The sequence below is a fragment of the Notamacropus eugenii genome, chromosome 7, assembly GCF_028372415.1.
Source record: "Notamacropus eugenii isolate mMacEug1 chromosome 7, mMacEug1.pri_v2, whole genome shotgun sequence".
Classification (NCBI taxonomy): Eukaryota; Metazoa; Chordata; class Mammalia; order Diprotodontia; family Macropodidae; genus Notamacropus; species Notamacropus eugenii.
In genome coordinates this window covers 35,225,875-35,250,271 of record NC_092878.1, presented here as the reverse complement: position 1 = coordinate 35,250,271, position 24,397 = coordinate 35,225,875, and the positions used below count along the sequence as shown (strand labels likewise).

At 40.5% G+C, this 24,397-nt stretch overlaps 1 protein-coding gene across 2 annotated transcripts in view; it reads left to right on the top strand.

Moving 5' to 3' along the window:
• The first annotated feature begins 21,101 nt into the window (after nucleotides 1–21,101).
• PPP4R3A (protein phosphatase 4 regulatory subunit 3A) overlaps nucleotides 21,102–24,397 on the top strand; it is a 63,518-nt gene continuing 60,222 nt past the window's right edge. The window contains exon 1 of one of the 2 annotated variants that reach the window (XM_072623085.1): nucleotides 21,102–21,258. In XM_072623085.1, the coding sequence (XP_072479186.1) occupies nucleotides 21,156–21,258 (103 nt within the window). In that variant the 5' untranslated portion in view covers nucleotides 21,102–21,155. Of the gene's footprint in view, nucleotides 21,259–23,734; nucleotides 24,152–24,397 lie in introns of those variants that run through there. The other variant, XM_072623086.1, reaches the window with a different exon arrangement.

Genomic DNA, 24,397 nt, shown 5'->3' with positions numbered 1-24,397 from the left:
AGCATCCACTTTTGGAGCCCTTGGCTTAAAAAGTCTGGGGGAATCAAGCTGACAATCTGGGTCTCAGTCCTGAGTGGTGGTCCTAGGGTGAGGAGGAATCCTGGAATGGTGGAACTTGTGGCAGCTGTGGAAAGGGAATCCTACTCACAGATCCTGGGCAGAAAAGAGTGCTTGTGGTTGCTCCCAGACCAGAGCACAGGGTAGGAGAAGCCCTTGATTGTGCCACCTTGGAGGAACTGAGAACTTCCAGGTCCCTAGAGTATCCCCTCCACTTGACAAAGGATCAAAAGCCAAGTAACTGACTGGGAACACGTCCAAAAAATAAGATTTAGAAGGTTACTTTCTTGGTGAAAAGGTATTTTTTTCCATCCTTTTGGATGAGGAATAACAAAGTATACCATCAGACAAAGATATCAAAGTCAAGGCTTCTACATCCAAAACCTCCAAAAAAAATATGCAGTGGTCTCAGACTATAGAAGAACTCAAAAACAATTTTGAAAATCAAGTAAGAGGTGGAGGAAAAATTGGGAAGAGAAATGAGAGTGATACAAGAAAATCATCCAAGATGGCAAAGTAGAAAGACACATATATGCTAGCTCTTACCCCACAGCCCGTAAAATACCTGTAAAGAAAAACTCTCAACAAATTCTAGAGCAGCAGAAGTCACAGAACAACAGAGTGGAGGAGATTTCTATCCCAGAGTGACCTGAAAGACCAATGGGAAAGGTCTGTCCCACCACACAAGAAGCAGAGCCCAGCCCTGCTTTGACCATGTTGCACCAAAAGGAGCAGATCTGAGCAGGCTTCAGGGACAGAATCTCCAATGGCAGCACAGATCCCTCAACCCACAAGTGCCAAAGGTCAGTGAGAGGGTCTTTTCGGCTGGCCGAGAAGGAAGCAGGGTGTCCCCATAACTCAGGCCTCCTCAGGTAGCAACACTAGAGGCAGCAGCAGTCAGGGCTCCCAAAGCAGGCAGTAGCCTGCATCAATTGTTGAAGGTCTCATCTTAAACCCCCTGAAGGAACTGAGCCTTATGTGGCTGCCCTGCCCCCTCCTGAGCAGCTGATCTTAATCTCACACTGAATAGCAGCTCTGCCCCTGCCTAAAGCTCCTGAGGCTTTGGAGCAGCTCATCTGAATCTCAGTTCCCGATGCTGGCTTGGCAGAACTGGAGGCAAGGTGGTTGTGGAGAGGAAACTCAGAAGTCAAGTAATTGGCTGGGAAAATGCCCAAAAAAGGGAAAAAAATAAGACCACAGAAGGTTACTTTCTTGGGGAACAGGTGTCTCCCCTCATCCTTTCAGATGAGGAAGAACAAGGCATACTGTCAGAGGAAGTTAAGGCCTCTGCCTCCAGGGCCTCCAAAGGGAACTTAAAATGGGCTCAGGCAACAGAAGACCTTAAAAAACAAGTTAGCAGCTTACTAAAGGAGAACCAACAAAAATGCTGAGGAAAACAACAGCTTTAAAAAGAGGCTAACTCAATTGGAAAAAGAGTTCCAAAAAGCCAATGAGGAGAAGGAGGTTTAAAAAAGCAGAATTAGCCAAATGGTGGAGAAGGTTCAAAAGCTCACTGAACAAAATAATTCATTGAAAAAGAGAATTGAGTTCAGGGAAATGAATGACTATGAGTTAAACCAAGCAGTTCGTAAACAAAACCAAAAGTTTGAAAAAATAGAAGATAATGTGAAACATCTCATTGAAAAAACAACTGACCTGGAAAATAGATCCAGGAGAAACAATTTAAAAATTATGGGACTACCTGAAAGCCATGATCAAAAAAAGAGCCTAGACATTATCTTTCATGAAATTATCAAGGAAAACTGCCCTGATATTCTAGAACCAGAGGGCAAAATAAATATTGAAAGAATCCACTGATCACCTCCTGAAAGAGACCTGAAAAGAGAAACTCCTAGGAATACTGTGGCCAAATTTCAGAGTTCCCAGATCAAGAGAAAATGGTGCAAGCAACTAGAAAGAAACAATTTGAATATTGTGGCAATACAATCAGGATAACACAGGATCTGGCAGCTTCAGTATTAAGGAATTGAAGGGCTTGGAATGGGATATTTCAGAGGTCAAAGGAACTGGGATTGAAACCAAGAATCACCTACCCAGCAAATCTGAGTATAATACTTCAAGGGAAAAAATGGTCATTCAATGATATAGAGGACTTTCAATCATTCATATTGAGGAAAAAACCAGATCTGTATAGAAAATTTGACTTCCCAAGACAAGAATCAAGAGAAGCATGAAAAGGCAAACAGGAAAGAAAAATCATAAAAGACTCTCTAAAGTTGAACTGTTTACATTACTACATGGAAAGAAAATATTTATAACTCTTGAATCTTTTCTCAGTATTTGTGTAGAATGTACATATCCTCACACACACATATACACATATATAGATAGAGAGTACAGGGTGTGTTGAATCAGAGGAGATGACATCCACACAAAAAAATAAAATAAAATAAAAATTAAGAGGTGAAGGAGGAAAATACCGGGAAGAGAAAGGGAGAAATGGAATGGGGCAAGCTATAACTCACAAAAGAGATAAGAAAAATCTTGTTCAATGGAGGAGAAAAGGGAGAAGGGGAGAGGGGAAAATGAAGTTACTCTCTCCACATGTGGCTGAAGGAGGGAATAACATGCTCACTAAATTTGATGTGAAAATTTATATCACCACAGGAAAGTAGGAGAGGAGGCAACAAGTGGGGTGAGGGGAATGTTAGAAGGGAGGGCAAATGGGAGAAGGGAGTCACTAGAAACAAACACTTTTGAGAAGGGATAAGGTCAATTGTGAGGGGAAAAAATAAGGGGAGATAGAGTAGGACAGAGGGCGATATAATTAGTATTACACAACATGATTATTATGGAAGTCTTTTGAAAAACAATACATATTTAGTCTGTATTGAATTGCTTACCTTCTCAGTGGAGGTAGGAAAGGAGGGGGGGAGGGAGAGAAGTTGGAATTCAAAGTATTAGCAACGAATGTTGAGAATTTTTATTGCATATAAACGGGTAATAAGAAATACAGGGAATGGGGTATAGAAATTTATCTTGCCCTACAAGAAAAGAGAGAAGATGGGGATAAGGGAAGGGTGGAGTGTGATAGAAGGGAGGTAAATTAAGGAAAGGAGTAATCAGAATGCAAGGTATTAGGAAGCAGGGGGAGAGGAGTGATGGGGAGAAAAATTGGACATGTCCAATTTTTGAACATATCCATGTTCACTGAGGAAAAGAATGCTATAAAAAGCAGAATTAACCAAATGGAAAAGGAGGTTCCAAAGCTCACTGAAGAAAATAGTTCTTTAAAAATTAGAATGGAGCAGATGGAAGCTAATGACTTTATGAGAAACCAAGAAATTATAAAACAAAACCAAAAGAATGAAAAAAATAGAACACAATGTGAAATATCTCATTAGAAAAACAACTGACTTGGAAAATAGAACCAGAAGAGATAATTTAAAAATTATTGATCTACCTGAAAACCATGATCAAAAAAAAAAAGCCTAGACATCATCTTCCAAGAAAGTATCAATGAAAACTGCCCTGATATTCTAGAACAAGAGGGTAAAATAGAAATGGAAAGAATTCGCTAATTACCTCCTAAAAGACTTCCTAAAAGGAAAACTCCTAGGAATATTGTAGTCAAATTCCAGAGTTCTCAGGTCAAGGAGAAAATATTACAAGCAGTCAGAAAGGAACAATTCAAGTATTGTAGAAATACAATCAGGATAACACAGGATTTAGTAACTTCTACACTAAGGGACTGAAGGTCTTGAAACATGATATTCCAGAGGTCAAAAGAGATAGGATTAAAACCAAGAATTACTTACTCAGCAAAACTGAGTATAATACTTCAGGGGGAAAAAATGGAGTTTCAATGAAATAGAGGACTTTGAAGCATTCTTGTTGAAAAGACCAGAGCTGAATGGAAAATTTGACTTTCAAATACAAGAATCAAGAGAAACATGAAAAAGTAAACAGGAAAGAGAAGCCTTAAGGAACTCATTAAAGTTGAACTATTTAAATTCCTATATGGAAAGACGTTATTTGTAACTCATGAGACCTTTTTCAGTATTAGGGTAGTTAGAGAGAATATATATATGTAGGTGGGCAGCTAGGTGGTGCAGTGGATAGAGCACCAGTGCAGGAGTCAGGAGGAACTGAATTCAAATCTCACCTCAGATACTTGACACTCACTAGTTGTGTGACCTTGGGCAAGTCACTTAACCCCAATGGCCTCATCCTGGGTCATCTGCAGTCATCCTGATGAATATCTGGTCACTGAATTCAGATGACTCTGGAGGAGAAGTGAGGCTGGTGACCTACACAGTCCTCCCTCCCTCACGAACAAAGTCAAGTGCAAGTCATGTCCTTATTTCTCTGATGTCATAGTCTTCTTTGGCAATGAAGGACAAACACACACATATATGTAGGTGTATATGAGTATGTGTGTATGTGTATAATATATATGTGTAGGTATGTATATGTACATGTGTGTATGTGTGTATATGTGTGTGTATATACATATATACATAGACAGAGGACACAGGGTGAGCTGAATATGAAGTGAGAATACCTAAAAAAAATAAAATTTACTGTTGAATGAAATGTACTAGGAGTAAGAGAAAGGGAAAGGTAGAATGTAGCAAATCATGTCACATACAAGAGGGAAGAAAGAGCTTTTACAATGGAGGGGAAGAGGGGAGAGATGAAAGGAAATAAATGACCCTTACTCTCATGGGATTTGGTTTATGGAGGAAATAACACACACTCAATTGGATATGGAAATCTACTTTACCCTGCAAGAAGGCAAGGGGGAAGGGGATAGGAGAGGGAAGGTAATAGAAGGGACAGCAAATTGGGGAAAGGGATAATCAGAAGAAAACATTACTGTGGGAGGACAGATCAAGGGAGAGAATGGAATAAATGAAGGGCAGGATAGGATAGAGGAAAACGTGGTTAGTCTTTTACAACATAAATATTATAGAAATACTTTGCATTGTTATACATGTATGATCTATATTGAAATACTTGTTTTCTCAGTGAAGGTGGGTGGGGAGGGAGGGAGAGAATATGGAACTCAAAGCTTTAAGAATGAATGTTAAAAATTGTTTTAGCATGCAACTGGAAATTGAACTATACAGACAATGGAGTATAGAAATCTATTTTGCCCTACAGGAAATAGAGGGGAAGGGAAATGGAAGAAGGGTGGGTAATAGGAGGGAGGACAGACTAGAGGAAGGGGTGAATGGGGTGTATGCTGTCCTCGGGTGGAGAGTGGAGAGAGATGGGGAGAAAATTTTGAATTCAAATTCTTATGGAAGTGAAAGTTAAGAACTGAAAAACAGATGAATTATATATCAGAAAAAAAAAATTCATGGGATGCAGCCAAAGCAGTATTTAGGAGGAAATTAATATTTCTAAACTCTTATATCAATAAAATAGTGAAAGAGCAGATCAGCGAATTGGGAATGCAAGTAAAAAACTAGAAAAAGAACAAATTAAAAATCTCTAATTAAACACCAATTTGGAAATCCTCTTAGAAAAAGAAATTTAACAAGCCATCAATGAACTCTGTACGAAAAAATCCCTAGGGCCAGATAGGTTCGCAAGTGAATTCTTCCAAGCATTTAAAGAAAAATTAATTCTAATACTCTACAAATTATTTGGAAAAAATTTTGCCACTTTTTGTGTCCTTAGCACTTAGCATAGTGCCTAGAGTATAGTAGGCACTTAATAAATGTTTATGTAATGACTGACTGATTGACTTTTCTAATCCACACGTAATATCTATATGTAAATATATATACACACACACATACACACACATATATGTATATATATGTATATATATAAATGAGCCATATAATATAGATTGTTGGCCTTTATGTGACATATCTAGATATCTGATCTTTCTGTCTTATCTATGGCATAACACTGTGATTTCTACTTCTACAGAAAATAGCAGAAGGAATCATGAAGGTCCCAGGACAGTCTCTCCTTTACTTTCTACCTTCAAGAGGTATATCAGGTATTTTTACCACATATCAAACAAATATCTATAGTTTACAGATAAAATTCTTTTGAGGTTTAAGATAAAAATTGCTTTTCCTGGTCCACCAAAAACTGGTTACATAAAAGGCAATCACAAATAGTTGGTAAACTTCTTTATCAAAGCAAATAGTAAATAGCAATTGAGAGTGTTATAGGTATTAGGTTAGACAACAGAATACACCAAATCAAGTCAAGTTAACAAGCATCTGTTAAGCACCTTCTACTTACACCAGAGTTGTTCATGGAGATGATATCTCATTTTGTGTGTGAATTGGACTTAAGTGAGGCAGAGTTGAACAAACTAGCCAGCCTCACTCACTCTTCCAGGGTCATTGAAGTTCGATGGAAAGACAAAAGTCAAGATGATTGGCAATGGATGCAGTGGATGACCTTGGCATCTTAGATGTCTGACCAAACTCTAAGCACTCCATAGCACCTGCTTCAGCCACCTTCAAGACTGTTTGAACAAAGTGTTCTCATCCACCCATTCTCCTAGGGGAAGTCTTCATATGCTTGTAGTAGACAACTCCCTAAATCGCTGATGGATGTGAGTCCCATTGGTTACCCTCAATCTGGTTTAGCCCAACTGCTGAAATGGTTTTACCAGAGTATAGCCACAGCACATGCTACAGCTTCTTGGAGCTACAGGTTAGTATTGGGTAAAAGGAGGACACCACAGGTGGATGAGCAGCCCTGAAAATTGCTCAGCAATTCCTCATATCAGAGGTCCTCATACCAGAGGTCCTCATCCTCCCTGAACACCCCATACATACCAGAGTACATTTACCAGAATAATTGGTAATTCCAGGGACATATTAGAGGCAGCCCTCCTCCCCAAGTCTCTAGCTCCAGAAGGATTTCCTGTCCTCTGTTCAAAAGTTCAAGCTTATCTTTTCTCTTTTGATCTTGTCTCTTGCCAGCACCCTTTCTGCTCTTCCCAGTAACGTCTCTGAATCAGAAGAAATCTTTTCTCTACTTATACATAGCATGACTGCCTCCAAAATCTCACAGTAAATTAAGAGCCATCTCTTCCTCCACATACTCTATATGCAGCATCATAGGACTCTCTGTATGGAGTCACATTTCCCTCCATGTGAACAAGACAAAGCATCACAGTGATATCCCTCAGGAAACTGAATCAGTCTTGGGGCAGAAGTGAGGTTACACATATTTCCAGTTTTCAAAGTCATTGTTTGTTTGAGGGAGGTTAAACTTTATCTGATTTTTCTAAACCAATATCATTCTGCTAGTTTGATTTCCCTGAGCTTGCTTTTGCTCAGCTCCATGCTTTCTCCTACCTCCAATCTGTACTTGTATTTGAATTGTTGAGTGGAAGAAATGACTACATAAGACAAACATGGCTATGGAGTTCATCAGAAGGATATGCAAGTCTTTATATAATGTCAAGCTCATGGTAAGACGTTAATATTCTCACTCCTGATCTCCATGATGTGACCAACATCCTGTCCAAAGCAAATGTCTATTATCTTCCCTTGAAGACCTAAAGGTCTCTTATAACTTGTTCTATTTTTCCTAGAAGCTCTAACATTCATAAAAATACCAAGTCTGCAGGGAGCTCCTGTAAAAACTATTGTTGCTTCACAATTAGTAGTTTCAATCAAAAAGCAGAACAACAAGGAAATAGTTGATTGATTTGTCAAATCATCCCAGCAAGAACTGACTGAATTCCTACCAGCTGCTCAATACTGTAGCTATCTACCCAGTAGAGATCAAAAGAGATGTATCATTGTCATCAAGTAATTTATGATTGTTAAAGAGACAAAACACCTATACAACAGTAAAAAAAAAATTCATAGAATGATGATGTGAATATGTAATAAAATGCAAATTTATATGACTTAGAATACAAATACTAGAGGAATTTAGAAAATGCAGAGATCCATGTATGTTAGGTTATAGTAGTCAGAGAAGGTTTCTTTGAAGACAAAGGAACTGTGCTTGGCTTTAAAGGTTACTTAGCCTTAGAAAATTGAAGGAAGGGAGTGAGGCATTCAGAGAACTGACAACTTCCAGTCTCTAATTCTACCCTGTCTTATTAATCTAAAGTTTGCGGACAGAGTGGATTTAACCAATTTGTGTTTGTCCTTCGTTGCTGAAGAAGACCATGTCACCAGAGAAATGATAACATGACTTGCACTTGACTTTGTTTTGAATGAGGGAGGGTTGTGCAGGTCACCACCCTCACTTCTCCTCCAGAGCCTTCTGAATCCAGTGATCAGATATTCATCAGGATGACTGGAGATGACCCAGGATCCACTGGGAGACCTTGGGACCTTTAGGTCAAGGTCTTGCAGGTACTCACTTAGAGTGAATTAGTATTGATAATCACTCTAAAGGTAGGAGGGCCGCATTGGCATCCCAGCTCCAGAGTGCAATAGATTTAAGGTTTTGGGAAAGGGAGGAAACTGGACAGTAAAACCCAAGTCAACTGGGCATCTTTTGGTAGTTCAAATTTACTTTCCTTTGGAGAAGAGAAGGAAGGGAAGGGAAGGGGGAGGCAGACAGGAGAGGAGGAGCTGAATAACCTAGATAGCTGGGTCTGCATTCAGTCAGCTGAGTCTACTCACAGGATTGTGTTTGTCCTGCGTTGCCGAAGAAGACCATGCCATCACAGAAACGATGCATTTGACTTTGTTTGGAGTGAGAGAGGACTGTGCAGGTCACCAGGCTCATTTCTCCTTCAGAGCCATCTCGGAATGGCAAAGAAGTAAAGGTATGAAGGTGGTAGATACAATAATGCTGTATATGAGGAACAACAAACAGGCCAATTAGGTTGAACAGCAGAGTATGGGAGGGGAAGTGTCTGTCAGCCTTATCAGATATTTCCTTCTCTTGTGCATACACTCCAAGGGCTATTCTCTGATCTTATTTATGCCCTCTTCAGTTATGGTGGCTTCTCTAATGCTATTTTTGTAACTGGAAGGGGGGGCAGGGTGCACAGGGAGGGGGCTGTGGGAACAGGATGGGACACACATCTCTAGTCACCCTGATCTCCATCTTGTCACGGGATCAAGATGGCTCCACAGGAAAAAGTGTGGCTGATGACTTTGCACAGTCCTCCCTCACTTAAATCCAATTCACTTTCAAATCATAACATCACCTTCCTGATATCATGGTCCTCTTCAAGAACAAAGAACAACAACCTGGAATTAATAAGTATGTCTATAAGAAAAAAAGAGTACTTGACGAAGACTTTCTTCACTTATATGAGCATCAAAAGATGCAGAATGGCAGAACATTGACGAAATTTATCCTTTTGGTAGTTAGAAGACTTTGGATCTGCTTTCTCACATGTTTATTACAAGTTAAGGGAAGGGGACAGGCAAGAGAGAAATAACTTTGAAATGGGGAGGCAGTGTCATTAATAAGCATTTGTAAATTATGGAATGTTTGTACTTCTATATCCCCAGTAGCATCAATTACCTTACCAGTCTTAGATATGTGATAAATCTTTGAGAAATTTTTTTTAAAGCAAATTTAATTTGTAAGTGTTAGGATCAGGAACATCTTTTCCTATGTGTATTGATTGTTTAGAATGGGTTAAAGTTAAAGCAATGAATTTTAGGATAGATGCTCTTTCTAGGAATAGATACAAAAATGGATGTCTAGAACATATGCATTTAAAAAAATAGAATATTTTGGACTGGTAAAGACTTTTTTCTGGAAAAAAGACTTGTCCTAGATCTTTTGGCATGGGTTTAGTTGAGTTCAGCAAACATTACTTAAATGTCTACTATGTGCAAGGGTATAGGGTACAAAGATGTGAGCAAATATTAATAGTCTCTGTCTTCAAGGATCTTAAATTTTATTAGGGGAATGGGGTGTGTAAACCAGGTGTGAGTGTGTGTATGTGTGTACATGTTTTTTTCTTTTAAATGTTTTAATTAATACCTTTATTATACCTGTCACATCCCATGAGTTGTGCTACCCCCTCAGAATTCACTTGCAACCTAAGTAAAGAAAAACAGGTCCTCAAAAAGACTGTATCAGAAAATATATGCTTCGTTTTACATCAATAACCCACTCTCTGTCTGCTGAGTATTGGAATGTATACTTCAGCAGCAGCACTGGAAGTCACAATTACAGGTAATAGTTTGAAGAAAGTAGTACTAGCAACTAGAGAAATAAGGAAATGGTTCCCTGTAATGCAGCACATGAGCTGACTGACCCTTGAAGAGATCTGTGGATTCTCAGAGGCAAAGTTGAAGAAGTAGTACATTTCAGGAACAGAGAACAGTTCTGTAAAAGCATGGAGATGGAAGGTGAAATGGCAAATTCAAGAGAAAGTAAATGGGCAGATTTGGCTAGAACATAGAATGCCTGAAGAGGAATCATGGGGAAGTAGGCCTAGAAAGATGGATTGGGGTTAGATTGTGAATGGCTTTAAGTACCAAACTTAGGTTTTATCCTTTAATTTAACGTTTTATCCTATAGATCTACTGAAGTTTCTGGGCAGGATAAGTGATTTGGTCAGCTTTGTGCTTTAAAGCACATAGACGAGGTCAAATAGATTATTGGTTGAGAAGTTAAAGATGGAGAAGGGCTCACTTCTAGCTGGGAGACCAGGGATGTAATGGACCTCAGGTTGTATCTGAGCTATTCAGAGGAATAGAAGAATGTCAGTAGATTTAACCAATTTAAATAGCTCTGGATCTCCCATCCCATAGGGAAAAAAAACTCTGTCTTCCCTGTACCTACTACTGAGATCTAGTTATGGGGAGCAAGACATATTGAAGTCAGATATATAGAGAAGCATGTTTGTTTTACATTTCCCTAGTCTACTCATTATCCCACTAATCACAGCAGCTTTTCCAAACCTTTCATCTTTCCTTAAACCTTCCAAGGCTCTCCCTCCCTTCACCCTCTCAGCTAAGAACAATGCCTCATGTTTCACTGAAAAAGAACTGAAGATATTTTCCAAGAATTCTCCCTTTTCCTTATCTCACATCACTTAGATGTCTTCTGTCACAACCTCCTCTTTCACCCTTGTCTCACATAAAGTGGCAACATTTTTTCCCAGGCAAACCTCTCTACATTCACAAGTGATCTCATTCCTGTCCATGTTCTCCAATAATTTGCCTCTTCTACCATCTCTCGCTAATCTTCAATATCTGTATACTGGCTGCCTACAAACATTCCCAAGTCTTTCTTCCAGCCTTAAACACACACACATACACACACACACACACACACACACACACACACACACACACACAATATTATTTGATTTGTCCATCCCAGCTAGCTATCATCCTTTATCTCTTCTCCTTTTTGTGGATAATCTCCTTGAGAAAAGTCTAAAATTGGTGCCTCTACTTCCTGCCTTCTAAGTCCCTTCTTAGCTCCCCCCAATCCAGCTTCTGAATCTTATCATTCAACTGAAACTGCTCTTTCCAAAGTTACCAATGATTTTTAATTGCCAATTTTTTTAGACAAGATGAAATGAACTTTATTTTTTATTTTGATTCATTTTGAACTTAAATACAAAAAGACCAAAAAAATTACCAAGTATACAGAACAACATAAAACAGGATTTAATACAAAATCATGAATTTCAGTTTCACAGCTTGCTTTTTTAAAAAAAACGTATGTAATAAATACCATGCAACATTTTCAAAGCTGCCTTGCTTTTCTGTGCTTTCTTCTAAGTTTTCTTTTGTTTTCTGTTGTGCAGTTTTTTACTTTTTTCTCTTCCTCCCTCCCTACTCTACTTCAGGGAAGACTACATTAGGCACAAATATATGTAAAACTAGACTATACATACATCTATTTATCAGTTCTTTCTCTAGATAGCGATAGTATCTTCTTTCAAAGGTCCCTTGTAGTTGATATGAGTATTTATAATACTCAGAATTACTTAGTCTTCCAAAGTTGTTCTTAGAACAATATTACTGTTACTGTGTACAACGTTCTTTTGCTTCTGTTCATTTCACTCTTCGTTATTCAAATTTAATGGCTTTTTTTCAATCCTTAACATCTCTCTATAAGCTTTGAAGATGTTAACATCTTCTTTTCCTTGATACTGTCTTCTCTCTAGGTTTTCATGACACTGCTCTCTCCTAGTTGTTCTCCTATCTGTCTGACCACTCCTTTTCCATCTCCTTTGTTGGATCTTCATTCAAGCCCTGCTAGCTAACAATGGTGTCCCTGAAACATCTGTCCATTGGATCATAAGCTCCTTAAGGATAGGGATTGTCTTCTGCCTTTTTTTGTAACCCTAGCACTTAGCACAGTGCCTGGCTCCATCCATATTATCTTCAAAACACTTGCTGCTTACAATCCAAGAGTTTTAGGAAAGGCTCAGTGTAGTTGCATAATTCAGCAGGCTGCTCCTACCTATAGTGAATGAATAAAGTTCTTACAATAAAAAATAATTCCTAAATGCTATTCCATTTACTGTTTCCAGGAGAGTCCAAGTCACATTAATTGGGGGACTTAACTTGTAGAGACTCAGCACTTTCTCGTGGCCTTTGGTGACAGACTCAGCAAACCCTGTAACAGAGAAAAGCTGCTAGGGTTTGCTTTCTTCTTGTCTATTGTTCTGCTGCAGTTCCCTCCAAGCTTCCTTATCTCCTTCTGCACTTTATAAATTAACTCCTCCCCAAAGCATTTCACTTGTATCTGATTCTCTGTGACCCCATTTAGAGTTTTCTTGGCAAAGATACTGGAGAGGTATCATTTCCTTCTCCAGCTCAGATGAGGAAATTGAGGCAAACAGAGTCAAGTGACTTGCCCAGGATCACAGTTAGTAAACATCTGAGGCCAGATTTGAACTCAGGCCCTCCTGACTCCAGGATCAGCACTCTATCCACTGTGCTACCTTTCAACTTCATTAGTCCACCTCTAGTAGTTTATATATCCCTCTGCTCAGCATGATTAGATGTGGCTGCCATTTCATTTTGTCCCTATCATCTCCCTTCCTGTCCTCTTCCTTCTGGCTCATTCTACCCATATCTAGCCAACTGAAGAAGATTTTCATATCCTTTTTAAAAATCCTGTTTGACCCCAAATCCACACCTTCATGACAGTCAGAGGTCTACAGCATTATACGTTGCACACGTTTTTGGACTTGTTTAATGTACAGATCAGTTGTAGTGACTTTTTTCTCTTCTTTTGTCTTTTTTTATTTAAAATTGCCATTTGTTAAACAGAATGGCTCTCTGGGAAAGGAAGGGGGAGAGATTCTGGGGATAACTACGATAATGTTTTTTAAAAAGAGTATATCAAGAAAAACTTATTTTAAAAAATCATGTGTTACTTTAAAAAAACACTCACAGTTTCATATATGATCTTCATTGTTCTATTTTGTATATTCATATGCTCATTTATGTCTGTCTTGTAGTTTTGTATCTTGGCAAATCCAACTGACTTCTTTCTGTGGCTTGATCAGCCAAAGGAAAAAGAGTGCAAAGAGTGAACCGACAGAGCTAGAGAGGGAAAGTAATCTTTTCCCCTAGACTACATAAATTCATGGCACTGTAAATTAATAAGAAACTAAATTTGTGAGTGAAATGTAAGCTCTCTACTTTAAATTGCCAAATTGTGGTTTCAATGTTTGTATATATGCTGAAAAATCTTTGTGTGGTACTGCTCTATAGAATTTGTTTTAAGGAAAAATAAGAAATAACATGACAAACTTAAGAACGAAGTAAAGGTAAAGAGAAGTAAGGAATCAAAGTGTAAAATAAAAGTTATTTTGAAAGTTGGCAGGCTTTAATAAAAGATCACTGACAGGAAATAAAAGAAAAAGGAAAAGTGAAAGCTTAAGCAAGTTGGGAAGAGAGGAGAATGGGTAGAAAAGTTAAAGAAAATTAAAGTCTCTTTGCACCAACATTGAATTGGGAGGAGGGGTATAAAAGCAAAAGGTTTGGAGTTTTGAGAAAGATTTGAGAAGAGTTTGATGCCATTGAAATAAGAAGGATTTGAGAAACTTTTAGAGAACTGCCTGTTCACAGTTTCTGACAGACAGTAGTCTGTCAAGTTATAATGTTTACCAAACGGAAACTATTAGAAATAAATTTGAATCATTAAATTACTTGGGTAAGCATGCTTAAACTCTGTCCTTAGAGGACCATTCAAAGGTTCCAATTCTTAGGGCTTCCTAGGCTCCAAAGCCTAGGTTGAGGGTTTCCCAGGGTTAAAACTGCAGAGAATAATAGATGGCTTGGGGAAGGTGAGACATGTACTTTATGCACCCTCTTAAAGTTCATAGCAAACTTCTATAACCAAGGCAGGTGGAAACTTTGTCTCTGTAATACTAAATCTATTTTTTCTCCTTAATAGTATTCTTTTCCAATTACATGTAAAGTTTTCCACATTCATTTTTGTAAGATTTTGAGTTCCAAATTTTTCTCCCTCCTTTCCTCCTCCCTCCCCAAGGCAGCAAGCAATCTGATATAGGCTATACATTTACAATCATGTTAAACAAATTTACACACCAATACTGTCTATTAACTAATAGATTAATAATGAAATATCTGAGTTACTAATAATAGGATACAAGTAGAAAAGATCTTACTATTTTAATATAAAGTTGTGGCTAATTCCACATATTTATGTGTAAGATTAGGTCCTTTACGTATCTCATTCTTTCAGGGTAATATGGGAATCCAAAGAGGAGAAACAGGACAAAGATGTAAAAGTTTTCTAACTAAGTGGAGTAGTAAATTTTGAGAAAGCAACAGTATCAGACTATTTTCTCTAAGAACTAGGAGATACATGTGTGTATATGATATGTATGTATATATAGACATAGATTTTATATATGGATGTATATGTATACACACATATATTTGAGTGATTGGTTTCCAAATGTTTCTAATGGAATATACAGGCCTTGAATATGCTTTAGGAACAAGTTGTCAAATTTGGAGTAAGGATTTTATATACAAAATTGCACTAATAATTGTAAAGAAAGTGAAATTATTTTCCTATTTTGAGGTCTCTGATAACTTTAAGAGACAAAAAGGCTCATTTTCCAAGCCAGAACCTCATGGATTTTTTTTTGAAGATTCTTCCTTTAGTCTGTTTATAGCAATGTTTATATCATGTACAAGATTTCAGCAAGTGGTGTGTAAAAACTGAAATTCTATGAAGTTTCAGGCGAATTTTGGGCTCCTAATTTGATGTTCTTCTCATAGCTCTATTGTTAACAGGATCAGAACCACAAGGCTTCAGCTGGTTTTCACATGATCTAGTTATTGCAAAACCAAATTTATGAGACGGTACTAAATTGTATTGAGTCTTGTTACTGACAGATTTTATCAAAATTACCTAGGAAGCTCTATAAGTGACTTGGAAACAGAGAAGCAGATCTACCAGGAGAAGCACCTGAGAATGACACTTATTCCAGAATGTCTAAGAGATGTTTCCAGGACCAGACAACTACCTGAGACATTTGGGACTCCAGAAGAAATGTGCTGATTAAAAAGACATTGGGAGTGGATTACCAGATTACAAGGAGACGATGTTATTTAATATGGATGATCATTATTGTACTGCTTTGGCTTTTTGTTTCATAGCGTTTATGTTTGTTGAGTTTTCTTGGTTACCTTGGTAATGTGTAAATCTTTCAAATTAGTCTATGGTGAGCCCTATAAATAGTTTGATCTATAACCTGACTTAGTTTACCTATACAGTCTATTTAACAAGGTTTGTCTCCTTTAAAGGATATATAAGATTGTGACTCTGCTTTTCCTCCTTACATCTCCCATCCTACCTCTTTGATGCCCCCTAACCCTCCAGAAATCCCTAAAAGATAAAGCATTTAGATAAGCCATCCTGGGGGCTTATTAAAGGGGTAAATATTACATTTTGCCCTTATCCACCTATGTGGCACAGTGGATAGAGCACTTGGCCTGGTCTTGGATCTGGCCTTAGATACTCACTAACTATGCAACCCTGAGCAAGTCACTTAACCTTGTTTGCCTCTCAGTTCCTCCTCTGTAAAATGAGTTGAAGAAGAAAATGGCAATGCTACTCCAGTATCTTTAACAAGAAAACCTCAAATGGAGTAGCAAAGAGTGGTACACAACTGAAATGCCTCAATGACAACAATCTGCCCTTCTTCACCATTTTGTAAAGTTAAATTTAAACTTATTAGAAGTCATATAATTTTAGAAAAATCGTCAGACTCTGTCACCTGATTTAGGAATGTCACAAAACTGTTCCCTCCCCCTTTCACCTCAGTGTCTCCCGATACCCTCCACCAATAAGAAACCAGGTGTCTCAATCTCTACAATCCTGTTTTTCCATTCTCTTCAATTATATAATAACTGTAGAAACCAATGGTCTGGGTCCTTGTGCTACCAAGAACCTGGAATTCGATTTGTTTCTGCAACCATATACATTGCTAAATAAATCATTGTCATAATGCAACTATTCAGTGCCTTTATTCTACCATAACACGGGTCAGGAACACGGCATGGTGGCAGTGGCAGCAGCTATGGGATCTAGCACCCAGAGATGGAAAGAGAACCAAAACAGAGAACTAGAGAAACCTTTAAAGTAGTGCTGAGAGCAGGAATAGGAGCCATCTGACAGTTCTGTCACCCATTACCCAGTTCTGAGTCACAGATCCAGAGGAGAGAAGAGCAGCTGTGAGCAAGTGTGGAGCTCAGCTGAGCACTGAGCACAAAACAAATTCCAGAAACTTAACTGTGTGGCTCTGAGAACAGGAACAGAGCAGTGACTCAGTTCTAACCTTTAGACCCACACATGAGTCTGTAGTCAAAACACTAGGCAGGAGACCAAAACCAAAAGTGAGCAGCAGTTCAGTTGCTCTCAATCTGTAGAACCTCTGAGTGGGCTAACTAATTGGGGCCAGCAACAGTCTCATAAAACTCAACTACACACAAGCAAACAGACTCAAGCCTGGGTCACTAATTTGTAGAGCTCAAATCAGGAGGGCAGTGAGAAGAACTTTCCCTGGATCACACCACTTTGGGAGCATTTACAGACTACCAGACCTAGCTGTGAAAGCAGTAGAAGCTCAGGTCAGACATCCACGCCCCTTTGAGCAGAGCTTAACACAAACATAAAGTCCAAAGTCAAGATGTAGGCTGAAAGAATGGACAAACAAAAAAGAACTCAAGCCTAAAGAGCTTCTATGGTGACTGGGAAGCTCAAAAACATTTACTACAAGAAAAACATCCAAAAAAACCAGATTGGACACAAGTTCAACAAGGATTCCAGTTAAAGTAAGAGATTTTTTAAAAAAAGAAAAAAAATTCATTTTAAAAACCAAATAGGAGTAGAGGAGAAAATGAGGGGAAATTGGAAAAGAAATTAGAGTTATCCAAGAAAACTATAAAAAGATATTTAACAGTTTGGTAAAAGATGTAAAAAGATGTAAAAAAAGATGTAAAAAAAAGATGTAAAAGATGCCTTATTGAAGAAAATAACTCCTTAAAAATTAGAATGGGCCAAATGGAAAAGTTAATAACTCCATGAGACATCAAGGAACAATAAAGCCTAAAGACTGAAAAAAATAGAAGAAAAATATGAAATATCTGACAGAAAAAACCGACTGACCTAGAAAATGGACCAAGGAGGTCTATACCTAAATAGCCCACCTTAAAAAAAGAAATTAAACAAGCCATAAATGAACCCACTAAGAAAAAAACAACCAAGATCAGATGGATGTAGAAGTGATTTTTTTAAAAAAAAAAAAAAAGATCAGCTCAGCCCTCCTGTGCCCTGATTCTTTAATTTACACTATGCAAGAGCTCGGTTACGTGGCCTTATCAATTTTTCCCGTCTGTGTTTACTTACTTTCCAGCTACCTTTCTCCTTTCATTCCAAAACATTGCTCTCTTATGACCCTGTACTTTGCTTCCCACTATAGACTAAAGTAACAAACACATCTGAGAAAGGGTAGACACCTTTACCTTGTCCTCAGCTAGGGATCTAGTTACTTCCTTGTCTCAGGTTTACAAGTCTTTGGCCTTGCTTAGGCCGAACCCACTTGGGCTAGAGCAGAAAACTACAAGTTTTTACTGTAATTACAAATAAAAATTCATAAGCATATCAAAACAGGAACATATTCACACTTTCCCCTTTCGTCCACCAATGGGCAGGGCCATTTCATCACAGAAGTCTGATTTATTCCATGATATTATATAGACTGTAGAGCTTCCTGACTGGAAACACTCACAATAAAAGCTGAAAAATTATCTCAAGGGTAGAAAATTTTCTGCTAACTATCGGAGATTAAATCTTTCATTTATTATGCTTCAAAATCCTAGGTTAAGATTGCCATTTCATAAGGTTCCTCAGCCATGCTCACTCATTCCCAGCTCAAATGAATTTTTGGATTGTTCTATCTTTTCACCAGCAGTCTTGCCTCTTTACAGGCATACTCCTACCCAAGCCCACCCTTCCAGTTTTCCTTTCTGTTTTATCTTCCCCTTTGAGAATGTAATCTGAGAGAGAGACCGAGACAGAGAGACAGAGAGAGTAATCTTCTTTACTTTCATTTGTATCCCCAGGGTTTAGCACAATGCTTGGCACATAGTAACTGCTTAAGAAATGCTTTATCCATCAAAAACATCCACCGGGTTTCTTGATAGAGAACTGAAGCAAATCACACAGTAGGTGGTTTTAAAAGGTCTGTTATAATGTAATTATAAAATGACTCGTGCAAATTACATTATTCAGTCAATCAGCAAGTATCTGTAAGCACTTGCTAGTAACCGCCTCTAAGCTAAGTACTAGGGACACAAAGAAAAGCCAAAGCAGTCCCTGTCCCCTTCTAATGGGAAAGACAACATGTAAGCAAATAGATGCATACAAGAATATATGGAAGAAAACCCTAGGGGAATGCTCTAGCAGCTGAGATACAGCACTATCTCCTTAATGTCGGTCTCTAATGAAGTGGCCCTTCTCTTTCACCCAAGAAAACTTGTCCATGTGTATTAATCACATGTTAATTCCATTAACTCCCATTTCTGCAATCTCTCCCTCCCTCCTTTTTCTTTCTCCCTCCTTCCCTTCCTCCTTTCCTTTCTCTTCCCTAATTCCTTCTCTTCCTACTTTCCTCTCCTGCTTCTTCTTCCTCCTCTTCCACTGCTGCTGCTGCTTCTACTGTCTCCTCCTCCTCCTCAGCTTTAAGACTGAGTCTCCTTATCTAGCACTTGCAGATCAGGGCCTACTTAGAGTCTCAATTCCAATGCTGACTCACCACCAAAAGTTTTGACCAGGTCTGTTTCTGATCTGGGCCTTTCACACAGAATTCACTCCTCCTTAGGTAGACTAGTGGCCCCCAACTCTCAGAGGCTTACCAAAATGATGCCAGACTTAGAGTAGAAACCTGATTGACTTTAGCCTGACCACAAGCTCAGAACTTCGAGGTAAGTTGTTCCACTAGTCCTTAGCACCCTCCCTCCTCTCTACTCCAAACTCTCTATGGGACCTCAGTTACTTTATCTCTCTAAGCTTCAATTCCTTATTTGTAAAACGGAAATAATAGTAGTATGAATTACATCATAATATTGTTGTAAGAAAAAGTGCTTACTAAAAAAGATTTAGAAAAGTAAGTTTTTGTTTCCATGGGACTACTAGTGGGAAAAGATGCTAAAGCTAATCTTGTCTAACACTTCCATTGTACAGATGACAAAATCAAGATCCACATAAATGAAGTGATTTACTCATAGTCACATAAGAGATAAGTTGGGAAGCTTGGATTTATGCTTAAGTCCTCTAGCTCCAAACCTATTTTTTGTACAAGTATACTATCAAGCCTCCCATCCCTATCTGTACTCTGCTATAATACAGTAATGCCCCAGAGGTTTTGAAGTATGTAAGACTGTTTGTTCCTACACTAGATGATCTCAGACTACTATTATACACAGAATGGGTTCTAGACATAAAAACAGGTTCCATGAGTTTCTGTGGTTGTGAGTATATGGAATAACAAACTGAAATGGATGGACCAAGAAAAAGCACAGGCAAGAGTCAATTGGGAATTTTGAGAGCATCTTTATTAGCCAGGTCAGCGGCTGTCTTATGGAAAAACCCAGAGGAGGCAGTCCCAAACTAAGGTGTGTGTGTGCCTTTTAAGCATCTCAGCACTTCCCAGTACAGCCTTGCGGTTTCAACAGCAAACATTTCTCATAGAACAGTTTTGACAGGGGCCCAAGCAGCTGCTAGGCAAGAGGGGCACAACAGAAAGTAGCTGCTAGGCAAGGGGGAATGGCTGCTAGACAAGGGGGCACAACCGAAAGTGGCTACTAGGCAAAGGGGGGTGGCTACTAGGCAAAGGGGGGCAGCTACTAGGCAAAGGAGGGTGGCTGCTAGGCAAGGGGGCACAACAGAAAGTGGCTACTAGGCAAAGGGGGGCAGCTGTTAGGCAAGGGAGGCCCAACCCTGCCTAGAAACTCAACAGACATTTCTCAACCCAGGGGCTCTGGGAGGGGGGGAGGAAATAACATCCACTTCACAAACAAAATGGAATCAACTAGAAAGAGAGGGTAACAAAATAATGAGAGTGTCAAGATGGTCCTTGCTCCTTAACCAATTCTTGATGGAACTGGAAAAAATAGTTTTGATGAATATTCTTTGATATTATTCAAAAGAGTCTGTTTATCATAATATAATAAAAGTTCCCATTATTATATAATCAGAAAGTCTAACATTTTAACAAAACATGGAAGTGCCATTTTCTGTGATTCTCACATTGCCCAGCAATCTCTGACTCCTTGGAAGTCAATAAAAATTCTAAACTTCTAAACAATAACATTAAAATACCATAATTTTAAATATTGGATATGAAGGGAACCAAGAAAGGTGGTGTGGCATTAATGAAAGTATAATGGATTCAGGAGCACAAGATATAGGTTTGAAATGTGCCTCTTGTTCTTATGAATGTAACACCCACTCTCTCCTAGGAAAGGTGGATGGTTTTCCTGAGCCCTGTGACATGTGTTGGTTCCGTTAGGAGACATGACTCCTGATTGGCTTAGAGAACAATGAGCCATGATACCATGAAAGGAGAAGGGATCTGCTTCAGTGTGCGGGACACACTTCCATGAGAGGACCTCAAGACCTGTTTAGGGAAGCAAGGCATGAACTTTTGAATGGCTAATGGGAGCCCCCAGAGCTGCAGACATGTGGGGAAGCTGGTCCCCATTACATCCCTTGATTTCCATGCTTGCAATGCTAGAGAGTGGACATCCCTTGGTAAGGATATTCCCACTCTCCTGGTTTGAGTTGAGATCTTCTCTCACTCCCAGATGAAGGGATCATTTACTTTTATGTATTCTTGTAGTATATTCCAATCTGCTTAATTTCTGTGATTTCTGTTTCCTACTTTCTTTGATAAAGAGGTTCACTATCTTTTCATGATGATCTTCTCAGTTATCAGCGTTTGGTGGGAAGGAGTCAGTTGGCAGGTGTAAGCGAAAGGCTATCCTTCCCCTCTGAGACTGACCAACAAAAGAGCTTTCAATCTGACTAGATCCCTTTGAATTATATCCCTAGATTAGAAATATCTGAGGAGTAGCAGATTGATATTCTAGTCCAATAACCCCCTTGCTAGAGGAGAGATCATCCAGTTTCAGCTATCTTGGATCCTCCTGCCTAGCTCTCCCCACCAACTAGGAAATTAGCAGTGCACAGTCCTCCACCTATTCTGTGTAAAGGTGGGTCAGACCTCAGATCATATCTATCCATACTACCTGTGAGTCTGTATGTTTAAATAGCCTTGTCTACACATACATATGTCTTATAGTAGTACTGTAGTACAATTCTTTTTCAGGTGTAGATGTAAGATGCAGAATGCTTGAGGTATATTGGTATATCCACACCGATCCCCACCCCTCCCACTAATGGATTATTTTATTATGGCAAACGGTGCAATAATGAGCCTCAGATACTTGGTAGCAGTATGACCCTGTCATTTAAATTCTGTCTGCCTCAGTTTCCTCCTCTATAAAACAGGGGTAATTAATAGTACTCACCCCCCAGGGTTGTTCTGAGGGTATAATGAGATCTTTGCAATGCCCTTTGCAAACCTTAAAGCAATATACTAAGTCTCTTTTTTTTTTTCCTCCAAATTCAGAGGCAGGCTAGGCGGCATACTCTGGAATATCCTCAGAAATAACTCAAAATTGGAGAAACTCTTTAATTAACTAGGCTCCTACCCCAGAATAAAACCAAGGAAATCTCTTCTCCCATAGACTAGCTTCCCCCTCTCAATCCCAAATCATGAACTCATACAATCTTAGACAAATCACTGTTTAATGTCATTTATTAGCAGTCTTAATTAAATCAGAAATGAGACATTTAAACAAAATATAGAAAACTACAGTGGAACTCAAAAGGTTACTAGTTTTCTCCCTCCTCCACCCTATTTCCAGCTAGTCTAAGGGGGACAGGTCTCTAAGGAAAGAGTTAAGATTTAAACGTAGGGTGAACTTTTCCCAGCTTCGACTCAGGTTTAAAAAAAAGGGGGGGGGGGGAAAGGAAGAAAGGATCTGTGCACTGGACTTCACTCTCAGCCACGACTGCCAGTGTGGACTGATCTTAGCTCCAGTTCCCTCCTGCCCTAATCCTACCTTGGTGGCTCTTGCTGCCTGCTGTATATACACTTACCACTCTTTCCTCTCTACCCTCCCTGTTTACTGCCCCAAAACTTGGGAAGAAGTTCCTTTTTCAAGGTCCCCTGAACCCCCAAACAAGCAGCTTTCCCCAATGCCTGTGAATAGTCCATCCCAAGAACTCTTCATCACCATAGGGAGGTGGCAAAGAATTATCTAGCGGTCCTGGGTCTCAGGGCCACGTTTCCTCATTCTTTTTTAAACATTGTTTCCAGTTTTGTACAGTCACTTCTGCATATCTTAGATCCCCCCTCCCTCCCTGAGACGGTGGTGTGCCATCTTCTATAGGGTCTACCCCTACACTCCTATTAAACGGTTTCCTCGTTCTTTAACCTGTAAGCACGTGTTAAGTGAAATAAAGCCCAGGTCGGGAGCCCGGACCTAGCTAGGACCTAGTCCCAGCTTTGCCAGGGGCCCGGGACCCGTTTGGGCCGGTCCTTTCACCTCCTGGTGAGGCAGAGGTAAAGTCCGGGGCCCCCTTGTCCCGACCCCCCTCGGTCTGCGTCCTTTCCAGCCCCCTCTCGGGGCAGGCCCACGAGCAGGTATCGGACACGTTCGGATCCGGCGAGGGCGCCGGAGGGCAGAAGAAATCCCCACCACGGATTCCTGTGCTCTCCATCGCCAGGACAGAAACCAGAGTTCTGCTTTTACCGCTTGCTTCAGTTATTAAGAAAGGGGGCAGGCAGACAGACAGACAGACAGAGACAGGGAGACAAGAGACCAGATTTCCTTTCCCGAACCACCTGAGGATCAGGAGCACCAAGCGCGGAAGAGAAAACAGCAGCTGCTTAAAAAAAAAAAAAAAAAAAAAAAAAAAAAGCCGTGGCCGGCCAAGGCGGGGCTGGGGGGAGGAGTCGGGATTTCATTGGCAGAAAGCGGGGAGGGGGGTGGTCCGTGTTCAGGCTCCAGGACCGCCCCCAGCCTCAGCCCGCGAGCGCACGTGGGTGGAGCTCCAGGCGGAGCCGCTGCCCGGACCCGGCTCGGGCGGGCTCTCCGCAGTTTGAAATTCATCTGCCAGGCTGATGACGTAGGCAGGGAGCGACGGGAGGCGGCTCGGCGCAGCCGGGCCCGAGGTTCAGCGCACCCGCGTGCGCGAGGAATCTCTAGGAAGTCCGGGCCCGTCACTAGGGCGACGGGGCTCCTTGGGCAGAGAGCTCCCCAGAGCAGTCGCGCTCGCTTCCGGTCTAGCCTCGGAAACACCAGTCCCGCCCTTTCCTCTCCCCTCCTTTTCCCTTCTCTCCCTCCCTCCCTCCCTCCTTCTGAATCTTCTCTACCCGGCCGGCGCCACTAACTGCGGTGCCTGTACCTTTAAATGGCGTGGCCTCGGCGCGGCCCCTGCAGCTGTGGGGTAGAAGACCCCGCGCGCCTCTATTGAGGGATGAACCAAGATGGCGGCTGCTTTGGTTCCGTGAGGGAGGAGGAAGAAGCGGCGGCGGCGGCCGAGAGGGGACCTGGCGTTGGGAAGGGCGCCCCAGGTACGACCGGGGGGGCCCTCGCCGTCTCTGGAGAAGCGGCGGGCGCAGGGGCACAGGCCGGGGGCGGACACGCTCGAGACCCGGAGAGCGCAGGGGAGCAGCGGAGCCGCCGGGGGCGGCCGCGGCGACGGGGCCCGGGTATGAGGAAGGAGAACATGGCGGCGGCCTGAGGCGGCGGCGGCTGGAAGCGGCTTGGCGAAGGAAGGGCATGGCGGAGGCGGGAGCAGGGCAGTGACCCGCGCCCGA